The 21,058-nt window shown below is 44.7% G+C and overlaps 1 protein-coding gene across 2 annotated transcripts in view; it reads left to right on the plus strand.

Annotated features, from left to right (window-relative positions):
* Positions 1 to 2,129: 2,129 nt before the first annotated feature.
* Positions 2,130 to 21,058, plus strand: part of TRHDE (thyrotropin releasing hormone degrading enzyme) — a 223,567-nt gene continuing 204,638 nt past the window's right edge. For both annotated transcript variants that reach the window (XM_009463186.2, XM_087766876.1), the window contains exons 1-2: positions 2,130 to 3,219; positions 8,927 to 9,200. In XM_009463186.2, the coding sequence (XP_009461461.2) occupies positions 2,405 to 3,219; positions 8,927 to 9,200 (1,089 nt within the window). In that variant the 5' untranslated portion in view covers positions 2,130 to 2,404. The remainder of the gene's footprint in view (positions 3,220 to 8,926; positions 9,201 to 21,058) is intronic.

Raw genomic sequence — 21,058 nt, forward strand, 5'->3', positions numbered from 1 at the left:
AAACCTATAGCTTTGGATGTTATTTTGCCGTGTCAGTTTGTTTCTTTTTTTTCCAAATCACATAGCAATAGTTTTCTACCTTTCTGCCTCAAACTTCGGTCAACAAATAATGACGGCTATTTTCAGATAATAAAATGTTTCTGTTCTTTGGCCTGTTATAACAGGTGGGCAGCCAAATAACGCCACAGTAAATACGTGGGAACGCTAGTTATGGAGCAAAATCTTAGTCCTCCTAGGACATACAAACACAATTAGCAAGTGTATTACCATACCTATAATTAAGAACAGTTAAGATGACAAGCCTTTGTTAGACTGTGCTGCAAGATAAAAACAAAGGCTCAATTCCCTCCAGGGAGAGCAGACGTTTACATACAATCCTTATATAGGAACATATAAGGAAATATAAGGACTATATAAGGAAACTGGTAAATTCCTTATACTTAAACTGGTATTTCTTAGACTTGAACTGGTTTGAGTGTCAGTAAATGATCATTCGTATTCTGCAACAGCAATGCAAAATCAGATAACATAGAAGATGTAGTAGATTCAGGGAAAACAGAGATCAGGCATTCCTTCGGGAAGTAAAATGGCTAATATATCACATATCATGAAACTCTGCAGATTTGCTTTGCTTGTGAAAGAAGTGTAGGACTTGATTTTTATTTTTTTTTTCTTTATTCTTCACGATGGAAAATAAGGCCCTCATTGTCCAAATTGTTATGTACGCATTTAACTTGACGTACAGCATACACTCCCATAGATTCCACAGGACTGAATGCCGTGGATAAACACATCTGCAACTGCTTACAAGATTGGAGACAAAAAGCTTCAAAAAAGAAAATGAACGGAGAGACTTTTTGAAGTATGCAAGCAAAATAAGGGGAACAGGGATGCTTTCAGACATTGATCTAGATCCCCGCTGTGTATATTAATTCTGTCTTTCTGCAGTCCCTATGTGCAAAAGTTTGGGGGCAGGTGGAAGAAGTGGGCTCAGATTCAGTAATTCAGTTTTCCAGACCGGGGTTCACTCCTAGGACTACTCAAGCCACGTGTTGGTCTGTTACCCCAGGCAGCGTTTAACACAGCCTTAAATCCCTCCAACTGAGAAGCGGGCTCCAGCACGGGCAGGAGGGAAAGCAGGAGTGAGGCGGCTGTCCTGGGGCCGCGGAGTAACTGCAGGGCGGTTTCTGAAAGTCCCAGCCACCACTTGGAGCGATTTTTCTCGGCATATTAATCCAATCGATATAACCAGGAGTATTTACCCTTTTTTCGGCTCCATCCCCACGTTAGTAGGACAGCGCTGTTGTCGCCCAAACGTCTGGTCGGCGGCTCTTTATTAAGCCTATAGAAATGTGGGCAGCACCGGCGTTCGCTGTTTGTGCGGGGGGCACCCCCGCATGCCCGCAGCCCCGGGAAGTCCTGCGGCTCGGGTGCTTTGCAGCCCGGCCCTCGCCCCCCGCCCGGGGCTCCCGCCGCCGCTTCAGCGACCTCCCCCGGAGCCGCCGCGTGTGACACACCGGAGAGAAGCCTCCCTCGTCCCCGCGTCGCCCCCGCCTCCCGCCCCCGCCCGCTCCCCGGGGGCGCCGCCGTCACCGCCAGCAGCCGGAGCAGCCGCTGAAGCCGAGGGGCGGCGGGGCTTGCCCGCCTCTCCCCCCTTCCCATCCCATCCCTTCCCTTCCTTCGCCTCTCCCCGGTGCCTATATATAGCCGCCTCTGCCCGAGCCAGCCGGGAGAGCGCTCTGTACCTGCAGGAGCCAGAAAAGGCAAAATACGAGCGGAGCCGCGAGGAGTGACTCTCCGGAGCCGGCCCCGCCAGGAGGAGGAGGCGGAGGAGGGAGGAGAAGGACGGGCCCGGCGCCGCTGTCCGGTGCCGCCGCCCCCGGTGCCGGGCGAGCCCCGCGGGGGCGGCCCGACCCGCGGGCGGCGCGGGACGCGCATGGCTCGGGCGCTGCCGGGGCCGGGCGCGGAGCCCGACCCCGGCCCCGGCGGCTCGGGGCGCGGGGGGAGGAGGAGAGCTCCCTGCGGGCGGCGGCGCTAGCGGGGGGGCCGGGGCGGCAGAGCCCTCCCCCTTGGCGCCGAGGTGCGCTGGGCGGCATGTGCTGAAGTGCCCCGCAGAAGCCGCACAAGTTGCCTGCGCGCCGCGGCCCCGGTGGCCGGACGGCTGGGAGCGCCCGCCGCCGCCGGCTCCTGCCCGACCCCGTCCCGTCCCGTCCCCCCGCCCGGGGGCCGCTCCCCGGCGGGGCTGCCGGCAGCCGGGGGTGATGCGGCTCGTCGGGAAGTGAGAGGCGGCGCGGCGGCGCGTCCCCCCGCGGGCCGAGGGCCCCCCTGCCTCGGAGCCTCCCATGCCTTCGGGGCCCCCTCGGGGGGCGGCGGCCCCGCGGGAGGCGGGGGCGACGCTGCCGTGATGGCCCTGGAGGAGAAGCGGGAGAAGCGCCCGCCCGTCACCCCCATGATGATCGAGGAGGAGGCCGCCCTGCGGAACGGCAGCCGGGGGCTGCCGCCGGGCCCCTGGGCCGAGGCGGCGGGGCCGAGACCCCGCACCACGGAGCGGCACATCGCTGTCCACAAGCGCCTGGTGCTGGGCTTCGCCGTCTCCATCCTGGCGCTGCTGGCGGTGACCATGATCGCCGTGCTGCTCAGCGTCCGCTTCGAGGAGTGCGGCGCCGCCGCCGACGGCCCGCCGCGGGCCGGCGGCAACGGGAGCCTCTCGGGGGCGGCCCGGCAGCCGCCCGGCACGGGGCAGCCCCCCGGCCGGCCGGAGGAGGAGAAGGCGCGGGGCGGGGAAGCGGCGGCGGAGAAGCAAGAGGAGGAGGAGGAGTGGCAGCGGCGGCGGGAGCTGCCGCCCTGGGCCCGGCCGCGGCTGCCGCGGCACCTGCGGCCGCTGCACTACAACCTGATGCTGAGCGCCTTCATGGAGAACTTCACCTTCAGCGGGGAGGTGAACGTGCAGCTGGAGGTGCGGAACGCCAGCCGCTACATCGTGCTGCACGCCCACCGCATGCACATCGAGGCGGTCCGGGTGGCCGAGGACAAGCTGGCCGGCGGCGTGCGGGTGGCCCGCTCCTTCCTCTACCCCCAGACCCAGGTCTTCGTCGTCGTCCTCAACCGCAGCCTGGAGGTGCAGCGAAGTTACAACCTCAAGATCATCTACAACGCCCTCATCGAGAACGAGCTGCTGGGCTTCTTCCGCAGCTCCTACGTCCTCCACGGCGAGAGAAGGTAGCGGGGCGGGGGCGGGAGGGGCTCGGCGGGCGGCCCCGCCGCCGGCCCGCCTCGGCTCAACTCGGCCCGAAGTTGGCGGCCCCCGCCCCACCGCGGCAGCCCGCGCCGAACTTCGGGCGGGGCGGCGCTAGGACCCGGCGGGCCGCGGCGGCGCCGGGCGGGTGAGGCCGCGGGCTGCGCGGCGCGCTGAGGGGCCCGGGGCCCGGGGCCCGGCCGGATGCCGCGGGCCGGGGGCCGTGGGCCGGGGAGCGGCGCGCCGAGGGGCGGCCCGCGCCCAACGGCCGCCCGGCAGGTCGGTGAGCGCAGGCCGGGCCTCGCCGCTCGCCGCCGGGGGTCCCCTCCGCCGTCCGGCCGCTCCTGAGGGCTGGTGCTGGGGAGGCGGAGCTGCGGAGGCTCCCGGCGGCCGCCAGCCCTTCCCCGCTCCGCCCCACCGGCCGGGGTCGGGAGAGCGGCTGGAGGGCGGATCGGAGGCGGCGGCCGAGGCTGAGGGGGTGTGTGGGAGCCAGCGGGGCGCGGGGGCAGGCCGGCCGCCGCCGGGGGCGGGCGGAGCTGCCTCGGTCGGGCAGGGCCGCGGGGCGGCTTGGGGCGGGGGCCGTGCAGGAGGCCGGGCCGGGCCGGGGTTAGCCGGTGCCAGCCGGTGCCGCCGCCAGGTGAGCGGGGCGCTCCGCCTCGGGCGGGAAGGGCTGCGGGCTGTAGCCGGCAGGCGAGGAGGTGCCCCTGCGCAGCTCGGAAACGAAGGGTGGTAACGAGTGAGCTTCCAGGGGTGACAGGAGTAGAACGAGCCGCCCGCTCTGTCCCGGTCGGGGCCACCCCGGAACGGAGGCTCCGGGTCTGTTTAATAAACGCTCCTGCGTCCAGCTGCCCGGTGACAGAGCCTGGGCAGGTTACCAACAGCAGCGCGCAGGGGAGCGAAACTTCTCTGCTCTTTTGTTTTTATTTCATTATTCGAAGAAAAAAGGTGGTGGGATGTGATTTCACTTCACGTGAAGACGTTTACGCCACCTGCTGCAGTTGAATCACTGCAGGTTTGCACCCTGAGACAGAGCAAACTTGGTCAGTGTTCACCGTTCTCATGTGGAACAAGAGTCGATCTTGATCTGTACTTACTCGTGGTGTTGTAGCCCCTGGGTCCCTGTCGAGGCCCTAGCTATGGTAGGCAGGGTCACTATGGAGAGGCCCCGTTCAGGCAGTGACAGAGGCTTTTTTTTTTTTTAAGTAGTTTTCTCTTAACTATAGTCAGATTTTGTAATAGAAAAGAAAGATGGGATGGACTTCTTGATAGTTCTGGCATTGTCTGTCACTTCAGAATTAGTTTCTTTTTAAGCTGTCCTTTCTTGAAATATCCATGCAGTCGCAGGTTCTCTCTTTCTGAATCTTACTGTTTTGTACTGCAAAGCGAAGAGTTTCTAGTTGGAAGAATTGGGGAAAAAAAGTAAGTTGGGCAAAAAACCCAAGTCAGACAGAAAAAGAGCGCACACCAACTCAATTAAATCAACAGCCTTCATATTAAAACATATTTTCTTTACTATGATTACTGACAGTTTTAAACAGCCCGATGTTAGAACTGCAAGCAGGATTGAAATTAAGTTTGTGCCATTTGTCATCGCAGTGAAATAAAATGGATATTTGGAAAAGCATGGTTGTAGGAAAAGATGCAGATAAAATCCCTTCTGTCACTGAGGAGTGAATGACTAGGGTAATCGGGAGTTTGTGCAGACCTGTATGGAATTGGGCAAATCAGAAGACAAAATGCTTCTGACAGCAGGGGGTATAATTCACTTTACAAACCCAAGAAATTATTTAAGCAGTTATTATTCTTGTGTATTTAGACTTTGTATAGGAATAATTGAACTGTCAAATAGGTGTTGCAGTGACATTTCTTCAAAGTTACTGTATTACACTTCAATACTGATGGCCCAGTCATGATTTAAAAAAAACAACAATAGAAAAGGCCTGTTCACTTTTTGAATCATCAAGCTAGCTTTAGACATGGAGTGAAAGGCGATGGTAAAATGTGTTTCCCAGTACTTTCTGTGTAACTTTTCAGATACAAGTTGCTTTGTTTTTAATACACTTGAATATAGTCGTATCAGGCGAGATCCTTGCCATGTGTAAGGTAGCATTGTTATATTGAAATCAGTGGCATTTTTTCTTTATACCAGCTCATTTATATCTCTTTCAGTAAAATGCTGTTTTTAAAACTAATCAGTGAGTGGTTATAGTTTCAGGTGTTTAATAGGAGTACTGTTTTTCTTTTTCAACTGTCACAGGCTTAACGACTCACTGTAGTATAAAGTAAATAATACACATTTTAAACCAGGGAACTTCTTTGTTCAGAGCGTGCTCTTGCAGTGTAGCAATTTGCATTTTGATTAATAACCCATTTTTAATGTAATGCATATAACCATTTGTAGTCCTTAAACATGGATGCCTTCTACAATGATAGATAGACAGGCTTCTCTCATGCTCTGAGAGACCTTGATGTTCCAGCAGGACTTGAGCTTTTTGACATCTTTATATTCGATTAAAATACAGCAACATTGTTGGAGTAGCGGTTGCTATAAACGGGTCTAAACCATCATTTTTCACTTTTTTTGTACATGAGGAGTGAATAACTCTGGCTAACTGTGAGGCTTCACAAACATAGTAATGCCTTCGCTTTATCATTTTTTTTTCATAAAGTTAGTTCATTTTCTGAGGTCTTCACAGGTGAAAGTCAGAAATCAGCCTGAAATGTTGATAGCCGCATAAAAGTATTTATTTTCTTACTGAAATCTTTGCTACTTTAATTGAAATGTGAAATGCAAGTGATATGCTACAAATTTACTTTGCATTATGTGCCAGAATTTACTGGCAGCAATCAACAGACATTTAATACAGAGCTACTGTAGAGTACCATAAGAATATGCACACATAATTTAAATGAACATCAAACTTTGGCATAAACGAAAAGGCAAAAAAAAATTCTTACATCAGGCAGACAAAACAAACAGACATATTCTTCCATGTTATAACAACTAAGATGTCAAAATAGATAGGTTGTTGAGGAAACACATGTCTTCCTTTAATAGATGAGGTGGAATTAAAACACCTGCAAATCACTGCCGTGGGTATGCTGAGAAGACAGGCTGCAAGGCTGTCATTCCCAGAAGTACAACTTTTTATGGTGATATTTTGGGGAATTGGAGATAAAAATGTCAGTGCCCAGGGAGGTGTGGAGAGAGATGGATGAAATGCTCAGCCTGGTCTTCACTTCTGGCATGCTGTAGAAGTGTTGCTTGTTTTTTCCTCCTAACACAGAGAGAAATAGATAAACACAGACAATGTTTGTTTGTTTGTTTTTTAAACATGTGTAAGGGTTTAGTCTTTGTGAAGCAGTTTTTAACTTTTTGTTTATTTTGCTTTATGGCACAACAAGCAAATCGATGTTTGATAGTAATGCACATGTTATAAATATCACTGTTATTGGTAGTGGATGTATTTTTAGTATGAAATATTGACTACCTAGTGTTTGCCCAGTTATGTGTATGCGGATATATCTAGCTATCTGTGAGAATACAGAAGATGCAGAGTTTACTGGGTTTTGTTAGCTGGTGAAGAGATTGTTTCAATGGCCTAACACGTAACAAATATTAAAAGACTACTGATGGGATCTCCAAGAAGTGTGGGGAAAAAAAAACTTCCTTATTTAGAGAGTGTCAGAATATGTACAGTATTCCCTAAGTATGCATTTGCATGTGTGTCTGAGCTCATTAAAATTGTTAATTGCAGAGGAAAGTTCATCATTCTTGCTTTATTAATAACAGGCCAGTACAGTTTTCCATGCTCACTTGAAGCGTCTGTTGATGTCTGTAGCTGTTTAGAGCGTGCCTAGAATGCAGAATCAGGTCCACTTGAAATACTTTGCATATAAATTAAGTTGCTTTGCTTCATTTAATTGGCTGGTTTGGCTTTGTTGCACTGGTGCAAATCCACTGATAATATGGAATTTTGTTGGATTAACGCTGGAACACCTGGCACCAACTTTTTACCTTATATTTAGCAACCTTATGCAGAATTATGATTTTAGTAATCCATGTTTTATAATGAGACAAGAAAAATGCGATATGATGAATTCCTTCAATAATTACTAGCCAAATAAAGCTTTTTGTTTTAGACAAAAGACAAACTGTTTCAGTGGTGGAAAAAATTTTCAAGTTTTTAAAAAATTAGCCTTATTTGAAAGAGGTGATAATTTCACCAGAAAACATATATCTAGTTCTGTCAGATGTGGATGCACTATAGCAAGATAAAAGTGTAACATTTCAGGAAGTTTATTTCTTCATTGTTTTTTTTTAATAAAAAAATGCTCCAAAATATGTATAAACCCCAAGAAATTTTAGAAAAAGTTAATTAGATACTTTATTTTCCTTATAGGCTACCTATTTTTTCCTCCCTCGGCATTAGAGAGTATCATATTGCAGAATAATGCTTACAGACTGATTAATAATAGGTGCCACCATTTTCACTATATCAAATCTATCCACCCATCCTCTTCCCTCAGAGGAATAACAGATGATTAGTCAACCTCTAAAATTCTGATAAATGTTTACCTTGTATCTAAAATTGCATGGTTATTTCCACTGATGGAACCTTGGAAAGTGAGACGTAAATCAGCACCAGTCAAAAAGCCTACATATGTGCTACCTTTACAGTTACGTAGTTGGCTCATAGTCATTTTCTCATCCTGCGTGCCTCCAGAAAATATTCTTATCGAACCCCATAATTCAACCTTTTAAGTGTCGCTTCTTCTTTCTGCAAAGAGATCATCGCACATGGGTTTTCTCCAAATGTGTAAACATAAGTCTCTATCCTATTCTCTATCTGGCTTAAAATCTCCTTAGTTCCAAAGAAAACAGTTACAGATTTTTATTATCAAACTAAAGCCTTCCTATTCTCTGCAGTGGCATAATAAATGTCTCTTCCTCCTTCACAGGTCTTTTCATAATTTGACGCATTAACTGAGAACATCAATTTGTTCTCTATAAAATACACCAGAAAAGAAAAGCACATATAGAAGAATGGTGAACTACTCTCTGCTTGTTTAATCATTTGCTTATATTTGTAATTCTGCAAAGCTCACGGAATGGTTTTTTGGACTTGCACAGTCACAGCAGTGCTGTATAGTAGCGTGTCTCAGACCTACATGCAACCGGTACAGAAGTAATCAGCAGTGGAAAACAATGACTCTCTTGAGTGCACTATGTGACCGTAAGTTCTCATGCCCAAAGAAAGGCAAAGTGCCCTGTTGGTGTCTCAGGACAGAGTGGACTCCCCGAAGGCTGTTAAATCATGGTTTGAACTGAGGAATCGGCTTGTTTTACACCGTATAACCAATATTGGCTAATTTTTTTTCCGCATGTTGAGGAACAAAACTGCTAGAACCTGAAGTTTGATACGAGGCGAGGGATTATTTATTTAACATCAGTGTGGTGTCTGCAAATCTGTAGGAAATTTGTAGACCATTACTTTATATCAATTGCGTTGTGGTACAGGTAATAAGAAAGTGATAAAGCAGTGTTCAAACACTGTATACTTCGTACAGTTTGTTTTCTCCCGCTCCTTAAACCACAATACTCAAGCAATGTCTTATTTGGTACATGCATTAATCAAGTGCTGTGCACAGTTAGTAATTGCTTTGTTTTTTTGTTTGCTTCTTTTCTAGGTTTCTCGGTGTTACACAGTTTTCTCCTACTCATGCCAGAAAAGCCTTTCCTTGCTTTGACGAGCCCATCTACAAGGCCACTTTCAAAATCAGCATCAGGCATCAAGCAACTTACTTATCATTGTCCAACATGCCAGTTGAAACTTCTGTTTTTGAAGAAGATGGATGGGTTACAGATCACTTTTCACAGACCCCTCTCATGTCCACGTATTACCTAGCTTGGGCAGTGTGCAATTTTACATACCGGGAAACTGTCACCAAGAGTGGAGTAGTTGTAAGTATTTTTAATGTTGTATCAAATACATTTTGTTACTTTGAAAACCTTCACTTTTTGTAAGGGATCATAACATCAAGCACTTAAAAGTATTTTCTTGATTAACATTCCTAAAATTTGCCAGTTTATTTGATGATAGCGTATATTGTTTGGGGCTTTTTCTGAACGTTTGTCTAACATTTTTGGTTTGTCTGATACTTTTTGTAACTGGTTAGTTTAATAGGTGTGGTTGTCTGATGACATTTTAAGCTTTTAAATATGCCATTTCACTTCACTTTGATTTTCTTGGGAAGTTTTCTCTTGTTTTTCCTGTAGCCTTTTCAATACCAGTGTTTGTGGGACTATTTATTAAAAGAAAGCAGTAGTACTGGAAGCATTTCCAGTCTCCTTCCTTCAGTACTGACATGTCCCTCGGTGTGCTGTGTGCTAGCTCAGGAGGCTGATAAAGTAATTTCTATCTTAGAGCTCTTGCTTAGGAGCAGGACTTTACAACATATCAGCTTCCTGTGGAGGTCCAGACTGATGGAAGCACTAACTTTCTGGAGCTGTTGTTTCCAAATATGGCACGATTCCAGGAGTTATGCCATGAAAAAAAGAGAGAAAATCCTTTATTTATGTCAGTTTTGTTTTTGTTTACAAATATCAAGCTCCGAACTGTATAACAAGCCAAAACATACACGAGAAATGCTGTCAGCTTAATAGAATATTTCACAGCGCTGTCATCTTGATTTTTCAGGTGAACTTACAGAGAAACCCTTCCTTCTTAGTTACTGTGAATAAAAAACCAGAACTAGTTCTGGAAGTAGAGGGGTAGGCTGTGTGTCTGTGCAAAGGGGTGTTTATCTTCTACTTCTGCAAATGCTCTATGACTTAGTGGTATAGCCTGGGGGGGTGAGGAAGGACTGCAGGCCTCCCTTCCATGGCTGATCAGGTCAGGAAATGTCTCCATAGCCACTTTTAGCTATCCTAAGCACTGAGCTGCTGTGGAGGGAACTGATCCTACGTTCTCTGAGCCAAAGGTATTTGCCTTCCTTGTGTCAGCCTTCAGCTCTGTACAGCTATATGATCTGGCTGAAAACTGACCTGAAAAAATAAATGAAAATGTGGTAAGTTTTCAACCAAATCAGTTCTCTGATCCAGCTTTTTGTGCAACTGCCAGAGCCCTGGTATGGATTCAAGGCTGTGCTGATGGAAGGTGGACCCAGGACAGCCCTCTGCATTGGCCTCCCTCATTTAGGTGATACTGAAGTGATCAGGAAATAAGTCTTGTTTTTGTCACTGGAACAGCTGGGTAGGACACTGGGGGCCTTTCACTCCTTTACAGCCCTTCATACCATGGCCAGCAGACTATGATACTACCCTCTGGCCCCATGGAAGGGGAGGAGGAAGCATGGCTAGGAAGTGGTTCTCTGAGGTGCTTTAACCTATGAGTGTAAGGATGTGGGAACTGCTGAGGCCAGGCTTGCAGTCCCAGTGGTTACGTGTGATGGCTGAAAGCCTTTGGGTTTGTGGTTTTTTTTTTTTTTTTTTTTTTTGTGCGGTGTGTTTTTTTTTTTTTTTTTTCACAGCAGGTTAATTATCTATACAAGAGGGATTGATCTTAGGACAAGGAATTGGTTGCCTCTGGCTGTTGTAATAGTAATAGAATCCTAGAATCACAGAATGGTTTGGGTTGGAAGGGACCTTAAAGATCATCTAGTTCCAGCCCCCCTGCCATGGGCAGGGACACCTTCCACTAGACCGGGTTGCTCAAAGCCCCATCCAGCCTGGCCTTGAACACTTCCAGGGATGGGGCATCCACAACTTCTCTGCGCAACCTGTTCCAGTGTCTCACCACCCTCACCGTAAAGAATTTCTTCCTAATATCTAATCTAAATCTACCCTCTTTCAGTTTAAAACCATTACCCTTCATCCTATCACTACGCTCCCTGATAAAGAGGAGTGTTCACTGGCCTAGTAGAACAGGGTGAGATATCTGGCCATTTCTTACTCCCTATCGACCAGTACTGAAACAGACTTCTATCCAGGTAGGAGTTAATGATTTTCATTGTAATGTACTCCACCTGCTCAAGGATTTAGTCTTAAGCTAAGAATGACCTGGTGTTTTTCAGCTTTAGGAAACACTTGTTACTTGAGGTTCTCCTTTAACTCTAAGATGGAAGTTTTTGATGTATACTGTAGTAGGTAGGTCTCGTGTTCTTTGTGCTCTAATGCAGTGTAACACTTGCAGGTTTGTCCTACATAATACTACCCTGTTGTCTCACTTCGAAATGTCCTAGACTCATCTGAGAAACAGCTGCAAGCAGTTCAGTTTCCAACATAAGTGTAAGCAAATACATGAAACGGGGGGGATGGACCTCAGGACCGTCAATTTGAAAGATACAACCTCTTTAACTCTTTTTTTTTTGTAGTGTTATTCAGAGCTCATATCCTGCAGGCTTTTAGTGCTTGGGTATGTTTGATACCCTGAAGGCAGAGTCACACCCATGTCTTATAGACAATTATTGATAACTTGCTGCTGTTCTCATATTTGGCAAAACTGTTCTCAAGACTTTTGGTTTAACAGGAATCCAAAGAGAATGTCCAAGTATTAATTTGTTAGTCATTTGTGGCTACTGGGGCCTGATAGTTATGCTTGAGTCTGTTGGTTCAGTGCGTGTAGGACAATCAAATGTATACTCCACCGGCTTGATAGTAGCATTGTAGAGAACTTTCCCAACAATTATGCAAATCAGCGGATAATCTTCACAAAGACTTGAAGACCAAAAGCCTATATAGGTTGAAATAGTCTCTTATCCCATAAAATTGTTTGGTTAGTCTAGAGTTTTAGCTCTTGTTTTTTATAGTACCTCTATCATAGAGGTGTGTTAATGCCCAGGAATACCAAAATAGTTTACACTGAGTTGTTGGTTAAATATATTTTTCTATTTTTCAGTCCATTTGTGATCTGATCATCTTTCATTGTTGTTCAGTTTTGTTGAAAGAGTATCTTCTACAGTATGAACTCACAGCAAACACTTTAGAGCTGTGTTCATTCAGATGAATTGCTGAGGTAATCCATCTTTTTGAGTCTTTCATGTTGCAATACCAGGAGTTCATGGACACGACTGGGTGAATTTGAAATTACCTGAAACCTGGCTGTTGTGGTTTAACCCCAGGCAGCAACTAAGCACCACACAGCTGCTCACTCACTCCCCGCTCCCAGTGGGATGAGGGAGAGAATCCAAAGAGTGAAAGTGAGAAAACTTGTGGGTTGAGGTAAGAACAGTTTAATAATTGAAATAAAATAAAGTAAAATAGTAGCAGTAGTAGTAATAATAATATACAAAGCAAGTGATGCACGATGCGATTGCTCGCCACCTGCCGACCGATGCCCAGCCAGTCCCTGAGCAGCGGTCCCTGCCTTCCAGCCAACTCCCCCCAGCTCGTATACTGAGCACATGGCGTCATATGGTATGGCCCTTTGGCCAGTTTGGGTCAGCTGTCCTGGCTGTGCTCTGTCCAAGGTTCTTGTGCACCTGGCAGAGCAGGGGAAGTCCTTGACTAGTGTAAACACTACTTAGCAACAACTTAAACATCAGTGTATTATGAACATTATTCTCATCCTAAATCCAGAACAACACTATACCAGCTACTAGGAAGAAAATTAACTCTATCCCAGCTGAAACCAGGACACTGGCACATGCAATTCTAAACTTCTTGGTTTCCTCTGAAGCCACTTTTTTCCACTAAAATTTAGTTGCTCCCATATCCATGACAATGAATGTAAATGTATGATAAAAGTAAGTTTGCATCTAAAAATGAAAGAATGTTCAGGAAATTAACTGAACCCCCATATTGAAGTACCTTGATGAGCAATTTCTTGCGTTGGGGAATCTTACTTCAATTAATACTATGTATATTGTATTTATTTTGTAGACATATAGTAGACATCTAAAAGACTTCAGCTTGCATATACTATTGCTTTTGTTTTGGAACTTTCTTGAACCTGGTTTTGGTTCACAAAGCATTTTTGGGGGGGGGGGGAAGGGGCAGTGAAGTGTCCTTTCAAATTTTGACACCATGCTAATGATTAAAATCTCACCTCTCTTCCAGCTGACCAGTCTTACTAAACTGCTATGGTCAAGGGTAGATAAACTCCCTGAGGAATAAAAGAAACAGATTAAAAGCAGGCTTGTTCCTCAAAAATGGTTAAGTGTTAGCTGTTCAGTTTTTCTCAAAGAATGACATTGACCTCAAAATTAATTTTAACCTAAGCGTGAGATTCAAATGCAAATCAAGTTATAAATAGAAACTGACTTTTGGAAAGCTTAGGTAGCCAATCAAAATAGTAAATTTGATATATCCTATATAACTCTTGTAGACATGATGATGTTCTGTATTTCATACACTAAAATTAATTTGGAAAGGGGAATTAAGACAAGCGGTGCTTTTCTAGGAGCACAGATCAGTGGATATGAATCATTAGCATAACTCTTAAGTCCATATGGGACTGACCAGAATCCCTTCCAGAGCAGGTAATTTAAAATCAGTGTTGACTTCTTATGTGCATTATAGATATATGTAATATGTTGTTCAGATTCATCTGGGATTACAGGCAGTGATTCAAATCACTTGATTCTTGTGGAAAGGGCTGTGGTGCAGTCATCTGTGCTGCTGCAGACTAGAGAGCAGTATAGTTTTACCAGGGTGCTGCCTGAGGTAATGCTGTATTGAGGGAGGACGGATGCCCTTACTGATCTTTATATGGCCTGAGACCCACTGCAGCAGTGCCAGCTGTAGTTCGTGAAAATTGTGGGATCTGTGTACTGTCATCTTTGCACAGTACAATAACCCAGAAAGCTCCACTTACCTTCACAGGCTTGCTTGCTTCTACTCATATGTTGTGTTTTCTAATCATACCTCTTATGTATGTTCTTTATCAGTAATTTTTAAAAGCAAAATACTGCTGGCTGGATTGTAAGGTCTGTCACATCATCTCTGTGTCTCTTTCCTTCGTTGTTGTCTTTATCTGTCCTTTCAGTCCACCAGGCCTTTTCCTACTATTGTTACTTTACTTTTTCCCTGTCTGGATTTATTTTTACTGTACTTCATGTTTAGCTGTACTTCTATTCTCCAAACCCTTTGTTTCTCATCATTCCTTTGTCAGGTGGACATGGAAACTCACTATATCCTGCATGCCTTCTCACTGTCTCCATAAGTTATTTTAATTCCTTTTTTTTTTCCCTGCTAATTCTTTACCTTTTCAGTTAGTGGAAAGAGTGAGCGCTCAGAGACAAAGCAGAGTATATCAGTGGAGAAAAATGCATTGCTGGAAAGAGACGTTTCAGGGAGATTCATCATCTACCATTCTTCTCTTTTGCTGTGGATGGGGTGTGGAGATAGGCATGGAAATAAAGTGCCAACTGGCAGCTTTAAAGTGGCTCTTGTCAGGGGGAGTATCTGCTAAAAAGAAAAATAGGAAAGTGCGTGGAAAGGAGTGGAGTCAGGAGGAATTGTGGGCGCAGGGGTTAGAAGAGCAAGTGCAGGCAGCACCAGAGCAGATGGGAGCGAGCAGCAGTGGAAGGAAGTGGCTATCTGGCTGCGTGGTGGAGAGTGGGAGGAGGAATGTTGATGGAAGGCAGTGCTGAAAGAAGTATTTTGCGTGGTTTCACTTTTGCTACTCCCGCTCCTATTCCAAAATGGTTGCAGCATACGTTGCAGGACTGGCAGTGAGTGGGCCTGACCACAGCTTGGTCAGCTGTGCAGGGTAGGACCTCCACTGGCTGTCTGAATCCATGTGCATTACATTTTCAGGAGAGCTCTACAGCCAGGTACATCTTGCTTTTAGTTTTATTAAACATTACTGTAGAGTGATCAGTGCCGAGTAATTTGTCATGATACAGAGAAAGACCTTGAGGCTAAGAAAGATCTCCTAAGAAGTCATACCACAATAAGGCCAACCTTTATTGCGCTGCTGCTGTTTTGTTATTACTTTATCTAAGACGTAATTGGAGATCACAAGCTCCTGGTTAGTAAAAATCTTAATTCAATACCTTACAGTACAGTTAAGTCTTATCCTGGCCAATAAAGAGGAGCTGTAATAAGCTGGCAAAAGGAGAATAAGATAATTACTGTTTCCATAGTGCTGTCTGGCTTGCAGAGAGCCTGCATAAATGTCCCAGCACTGAATTCTCTTAGGCTTGTGTTTGGGGGGCTCACTCAGTTTGGCTGAACACAAAAAGATAGAGTGGTCTCAAAAATGGGATTTGTGCAGTAATAGTTGCTCAATTCTGCACAAGCAAAAAATCTTTTTGCCCAGGAAGGGCTAGTGAACGGAGTCACATAAGCAGACTTAGGTCAGAATCAGTGCATGCCCAACAGCTCGTGTTAGTTTAGGTCCAGCGCCATGGGACCGTGGTTTTATACTTGTCCTTAAGACAAGATGACGGAAGGTAGTGTAGTGCTTCTAGCCCTCCCTGAGATGCTGGAGAGCTGGGCTGGGCATTCCCTCATCTGCAGTGCAGTGATCAGTCTGAGCAGACTGAGGAGCTGACTTTCATTAGTAGTCTTAAAAAAAAAAAAAAATCAGGTTGAACAACTATTCAGAATAGCTTGTTCCCCAGTGGGTTCTGTCATTTGTTAGTTACTAGAAAAAAACCAAAACCATCCGTTCTCTCTAAAATAATTCTGCACTTATCGTGCAGTTCAGCCTGTAGCTTTTAGAAAATTATTCTATATTTGAAAAATGTGTTAATATTTTTACATAATAGCAGTAGTGACCTCAAGACCAGGCATTTTCTGTCAGTTAATGACTATCTGGGTTAAAGGCCTGAGGCTCTGCCTTAGGCCCTTTCTTCAGCTGCTGGTTATTAACTGCCAGTAAAGTCTCTCCATCAGTTATTATTTATTAATCAGTATTGAAGCAATTATACACCAGATAATTCTTTGTGGGTGAGCAAATTGGATACAGCAGAATGATTTAGCTATCAAAAGTAGAATTAGTCCTCAATTAAAATGAAGTTTTCTTCCTCTGCAACCTGAATTTAGTCCAGTTCCAGAGTTAAGCTCTACTTTCTAAGCCCACCTGTACCTGAAAAGTAACTTTTGTTAGCCCATCACTTACCACTGGGAGGCCACACGTGTGTCTGATAAACAGATAGCAGCTAATGCAAGAAGCACCAGGCATATTTCTGAAGCCTGCTGTAATGCAGACTTGTAATGTTTAATCTTTGTATGTCCTGGAATGCTGCTCTGATAGTGATATGTTGATACTCATTCGTTTCTTGTTTTTTATTACAAATGTCCCACTCTTGCCTTCCCCAAAATAGCTTTCATCAAACAGTTAAAAATAAAAATGTGTGTTACAAAGAATGTGATGGGAGGTATGTGTTTTTATTGAGCTAGAAAAGCACACACATATGAACACGGATAGGTGTGCTTGTGCTTTCTTTTGCTTGTATGAAATTTCTCTGTAGTAACAACAGAAAGGCTGGTTCTACAGGTACCTTTTACCCAGTTTAGTGCTTACTATTGTGAATTGTTTTAGTTAAGTGGGAAACCATAATATACTACATTAGTAATCCAAAGAAATCGTAGCTTTTTCAGATTCACTGCATCAATATTTGTTTATCCATTCTGTTTCAGGTTTGTATATTGAAAATGACTTTTAGTTTATTAATTTTTAAATACTATAGCTACAAAAAATGCTACAAACAAACAACACCCTATGTGATCAGCATCCATGCTAAACTGAATATGCCAGGGAATCTGTTAAAAACATAAATTGCAAACTTGCAATCCATTGTTATTGATTTCTAGTTGAATTTGCAAGTCGAATGCACTAGGAAAACACTGTACATGTATTGTGCTTACTCCTTTAAAAAATGCTCTTCGTCAGCACTTGTAGTACATGCAGTATTTAAATGTGATATTTATTTTATTAACATAAACTCTCAGCTGCACTCTGCAAATAATATTATTGAGTTGAAAAACTTGAGTTTGGGAACAACGTTTTGTTTTGGTTTTGCCTAGGAAGATCGTCTGTAAGTGTCTGGTGGCAGTGGTGTACTGAACTTTGTACATAGCAGCAAGAAGACTTTGTTGAAAAGCATAAATTCTTAATTTATGGCTAATTTGTAGGCTTATGGCTTGCTTGCAGTAACAGAGAGCAGAGAGAGAGGCAGCACTTGTGATTGCTGTTCGGACAAACATCAGGCCAGGGTCTTGACTGCAATTCCGTACCTTCAGGAGCATTGCTTCATCTGGGGTCTCTTCTGGCTAATGAAAAGAAAGGAAAGTCTGGGACTCTTAGTACTTTCCACTCCTTCCCTGCCGTTTGCTCAGAGGAGGGTAGTGTGAAGTTCCTGCAGTTCCTCCCATTTCCCACATTACAAGCAGGGAAGGAGGGAGATGGAGGAGGAAAGGCTCTGCTTCCTTTTCCTTTCCTGTACTAATGAGCATATGCTTAGTAGTACGTACTGTGACAATGTAACTCATAGTGAAGGCTGAACACTGGAGCTGTGCTCTACTTTCTGTACTGCATTCTTTCATGTCTCCTTAGGCCTCTTATGTTCTGCTGTCATATTTCACTTCATTAACTTATTCGTTAAGGTCTCTGTCCTTGGCATCAACATGAATTCTGCCTTCTGACATCCAAGGAAATAGCAAGAGCCTATTAGCATGTTTCCGTAAGAGTCATGCTCTTGCTATAAAAGCAAAAATGAAGTGCCAAATAATCTGTAGAAGGTATCTCACCCCAGGACAACATAAAGGTGAACACATTCCTGCACCAGCCTGAACATCTGTCAGTCAAACCGGAGTTATCCTGTATACCTACCATAGGAACTGTGCTCTGTGCAGTGAAAATGGATTACTGAGGCAGGTGGCTTAGTTGACATCTAGCTGAGTGACAGGTACAGTATTCGTGAGGGAGGAGAGTGATGTATACTTTTATTTATTTATAAACCAGTCTCTTCTCCAGAGTTTAGGTAAGTTTTTTAATCATATTTTTCATACAGAAACAAGAAATTTAGCCTATTTGTTCCCAGTTTTTATGGCCAGTGGTGGGAAAGTAACCACTCGTTTCGGAGATTCATAACTGTTGTCAGTCCAATCCCTCCTTTTCTGACAGTCAAATGTCTGTAACATTCACCTTTTAGGCTTGCCTTTACCTCAGTTTTTTCTGTTGGAAAACCTGTACAAATGCCATCTTATTTTTGCCTTTGTTCCAGTATTTTTTGCTGCCTGGAGTAGAGGAAGGGCTCTATAGTTTATGGTGTTACCCTCATTTGTACTAGTAGAGGACCTAGTCTGTTTGTTTGATTTTCTGTGAAGGTGTCTGTAGGGTTAACAAGACTTTTTCATTGTTCCAGTGGGGTGCTTTCACACTTCAGGTACCTCTTCAGAAGACTTTTTTATCAGATGCCAGAATGGCACAGCTTCATAGCATAAATGTGCTTTTCCAGGGTCCAGCCTGGCACAGACTGGCTTCACATGTCCTTCCCTGCTACTCTCTAAGGGTGTCGTTTGCACAGGGCAAACTCTGCAGCTGTGGGAATAGCCAGTGTGACTCTCGACCACCTTGCAGACGGTGGTTTCATTCTCTGAGTTTATTCCATCTCATAGCAGCTGCTGTGGCTGCCCAGCTGCTCGAGCCCTGCACGCAGCCCTGTCCCCTGGCACCCCTCTCATGCAGTGGGGTGGGGACAGGTGGCAGAGAACCAGCCGCCTTGGCCTGGTTCCACTGAACGGTACCCCTAGGATATCCGCTGCTCCTGTCTGGCAGCGTTTTGGCTGCTGTGTGCTGTTGAGACATAGCAAGAGCAGCCAGAGATGAGAACTGAGCCTGTTATCTTCTTATTTGGAACAGCATAATTTGAAAGCAGATTATGTTTCTCTTTGAAGGGTAAATGACCTAAAGTGTATTAAAAAAGTTATCCCGCAGTGGATTATCCTGAAAAATATTTAGTGATGCGTTTTGTTTCACAGCATGCAGTGGAGCTGTGAGGCAGTGTGGGACAGAATGAAAAGACTAATACTTTGTTTATTTGAAATGACTACAGTGGAGGAGGGGATAAGAAGCAAAAGGTGGTGATTAGCATTCACCGGGGGCACCTCTGGGGGTACCCACACTTTCTTCCCTCTCACCCTCCCTTTCCCGAGAGCAGTGGATAGTTTGGTAGTCACAGAGGCTTGGAACCTCAATTAAGAGTTTGTATCCTTAGGACAGCAAGCAGTACCTTAGTTAATAAAGACAAATAAGAAGGGAGTAAAAGGTGGAGGAGTAAAAAGGGAAGTGGAGTCCTATGGATTAATTTCAAAGAAAGAAGTATACTTACTGAATCATTTGCATACCACATATGTGTTTCTTGTAGTTCCCCAGTCCTCTGGCTAATTAAATCACAGTCCGTGGTTGAACAACAGTACACCATGCTGTGTTTCATTTTACTGAAAAGTTTTCCTATATGTTTAAAATTTGATAGCGTTGTTTTGGAGTAAGTTCGTTGTTACTCCTTTACCCATGGAAAAAAAGGGAGACTGATTTATACCTGGTGAGAAAGTTTGATAGTTTTTTGTCTGACCTGAGTAAATCAGATAGAAGCCCAAATCTGTATGTGGGAATGTCAATGAATGATAACATGTACTGCTTCATTTAAAGTCATGTGTATGAATGCATATGCATTCAGAAAATAAATACTTACATTTTTGGCCACTGCCGTGTCAGAGAGGACATAAGCTTTTTCCCCCCAGAGTAAAGGAATAATTCTTCTCATTTTACTTAATTTCTGCTAACTGTATTCAGGTGATGGAAAGGGAGTGATGCCCAAAATTGGTTTTCTTCTCTTCATTAACCTTTGTTTTTTATTACTTAGCAACTCCATGTGTTTAAAATGTGTTAAATATGCAGTTCTAGAGCAAGAGAACAGAGTGATCACAGGGAATATCTGATATCTTTCAGTCCACAGTGCTTTTACTATATCATCTTTCTGTGATAAGCACCAGCAAAGGTAGTAGCATTCTGCCGGTATTTAGAAGCCTCCTGTCATCCCATGCTCAAGTTGTATTCATGCAAATATTTGTCCATCTGCTTGCACAGAGAGTATGCATCTCTGATGCATATAAAGTGTATGTTTGCCTTTGTGCTTGAATTTAAAAACTTTTGCTATTCTAGTTCCTATTGGGAAAGGTATGTATGTTATTTGTTCTCTATTCCCTTTGTTTCTTTTGAAGGAGTGTCTAGCAGGGAACCTGAGACCTTCCTCAGTTTGAGGTTTAGTTAGCATTCTCCATGGGGCTGTGATTCTTAGTATGCTTTATTGTGGTCTGCTGTTTTACCTATGAAATGTGGAGTGGTGTTTCCTTTTTGTGTTTGGTTTAAAAAGAAACAACACAAGGTTGTACTTCACTTTTCTTGGAGTTGTTTAATGTTTGTTCTTGAACCAAGCCCATTTTCTGAACTGGAAATTTAGGCAGTTAATACGAGCAGTTCTAAAATTACATTGCAGTCACTCATTGACCCTGATGATGACTTTTTAAAAAAGTTTTAATATGCAGAGGATAAAGAAATAGAGGAGACTCTAAGTTTTCCGCTTAAAAATATTACATCTGTTGTGGACAGGGATAGCAATAAGTATATTAAAGTTAATAGGCCCCAGGACAGTAGAAAGATGACTTCACTGGGAGTATGATATCTTGGTGTAGTAAAAGGAAGTTAGAAACTTTTCCTTGTGTCTCTGTGTTGCTTGGCTTGTGATGATCCACAGAGGACTGGTGATTCAGAGTTGCCGTGGGAAGTATTATATAAAATTTGTCTGCCAAGTAAAGTTACATTAACTTCTGGCCACAAGAAACATGAGACATACAGAGGAGCTATGGTG

Source organism: Nipponia nippon, unplaced genomic scaffold (genome assembly GCF_047370975.1).
Source record: "Nipponia nippon isolate SJK-2023a ecotype South Korea unplaced genomic scaffold, ASM4737097v1 scaffold_3, whole genome shotgun sequence".
Lineage (NCBI taxonomy): Eukaryota > Metazoa > Chordata > Aves > Pelecaniformes > Threskiornithidae > Nipponia > Nipponia nippon.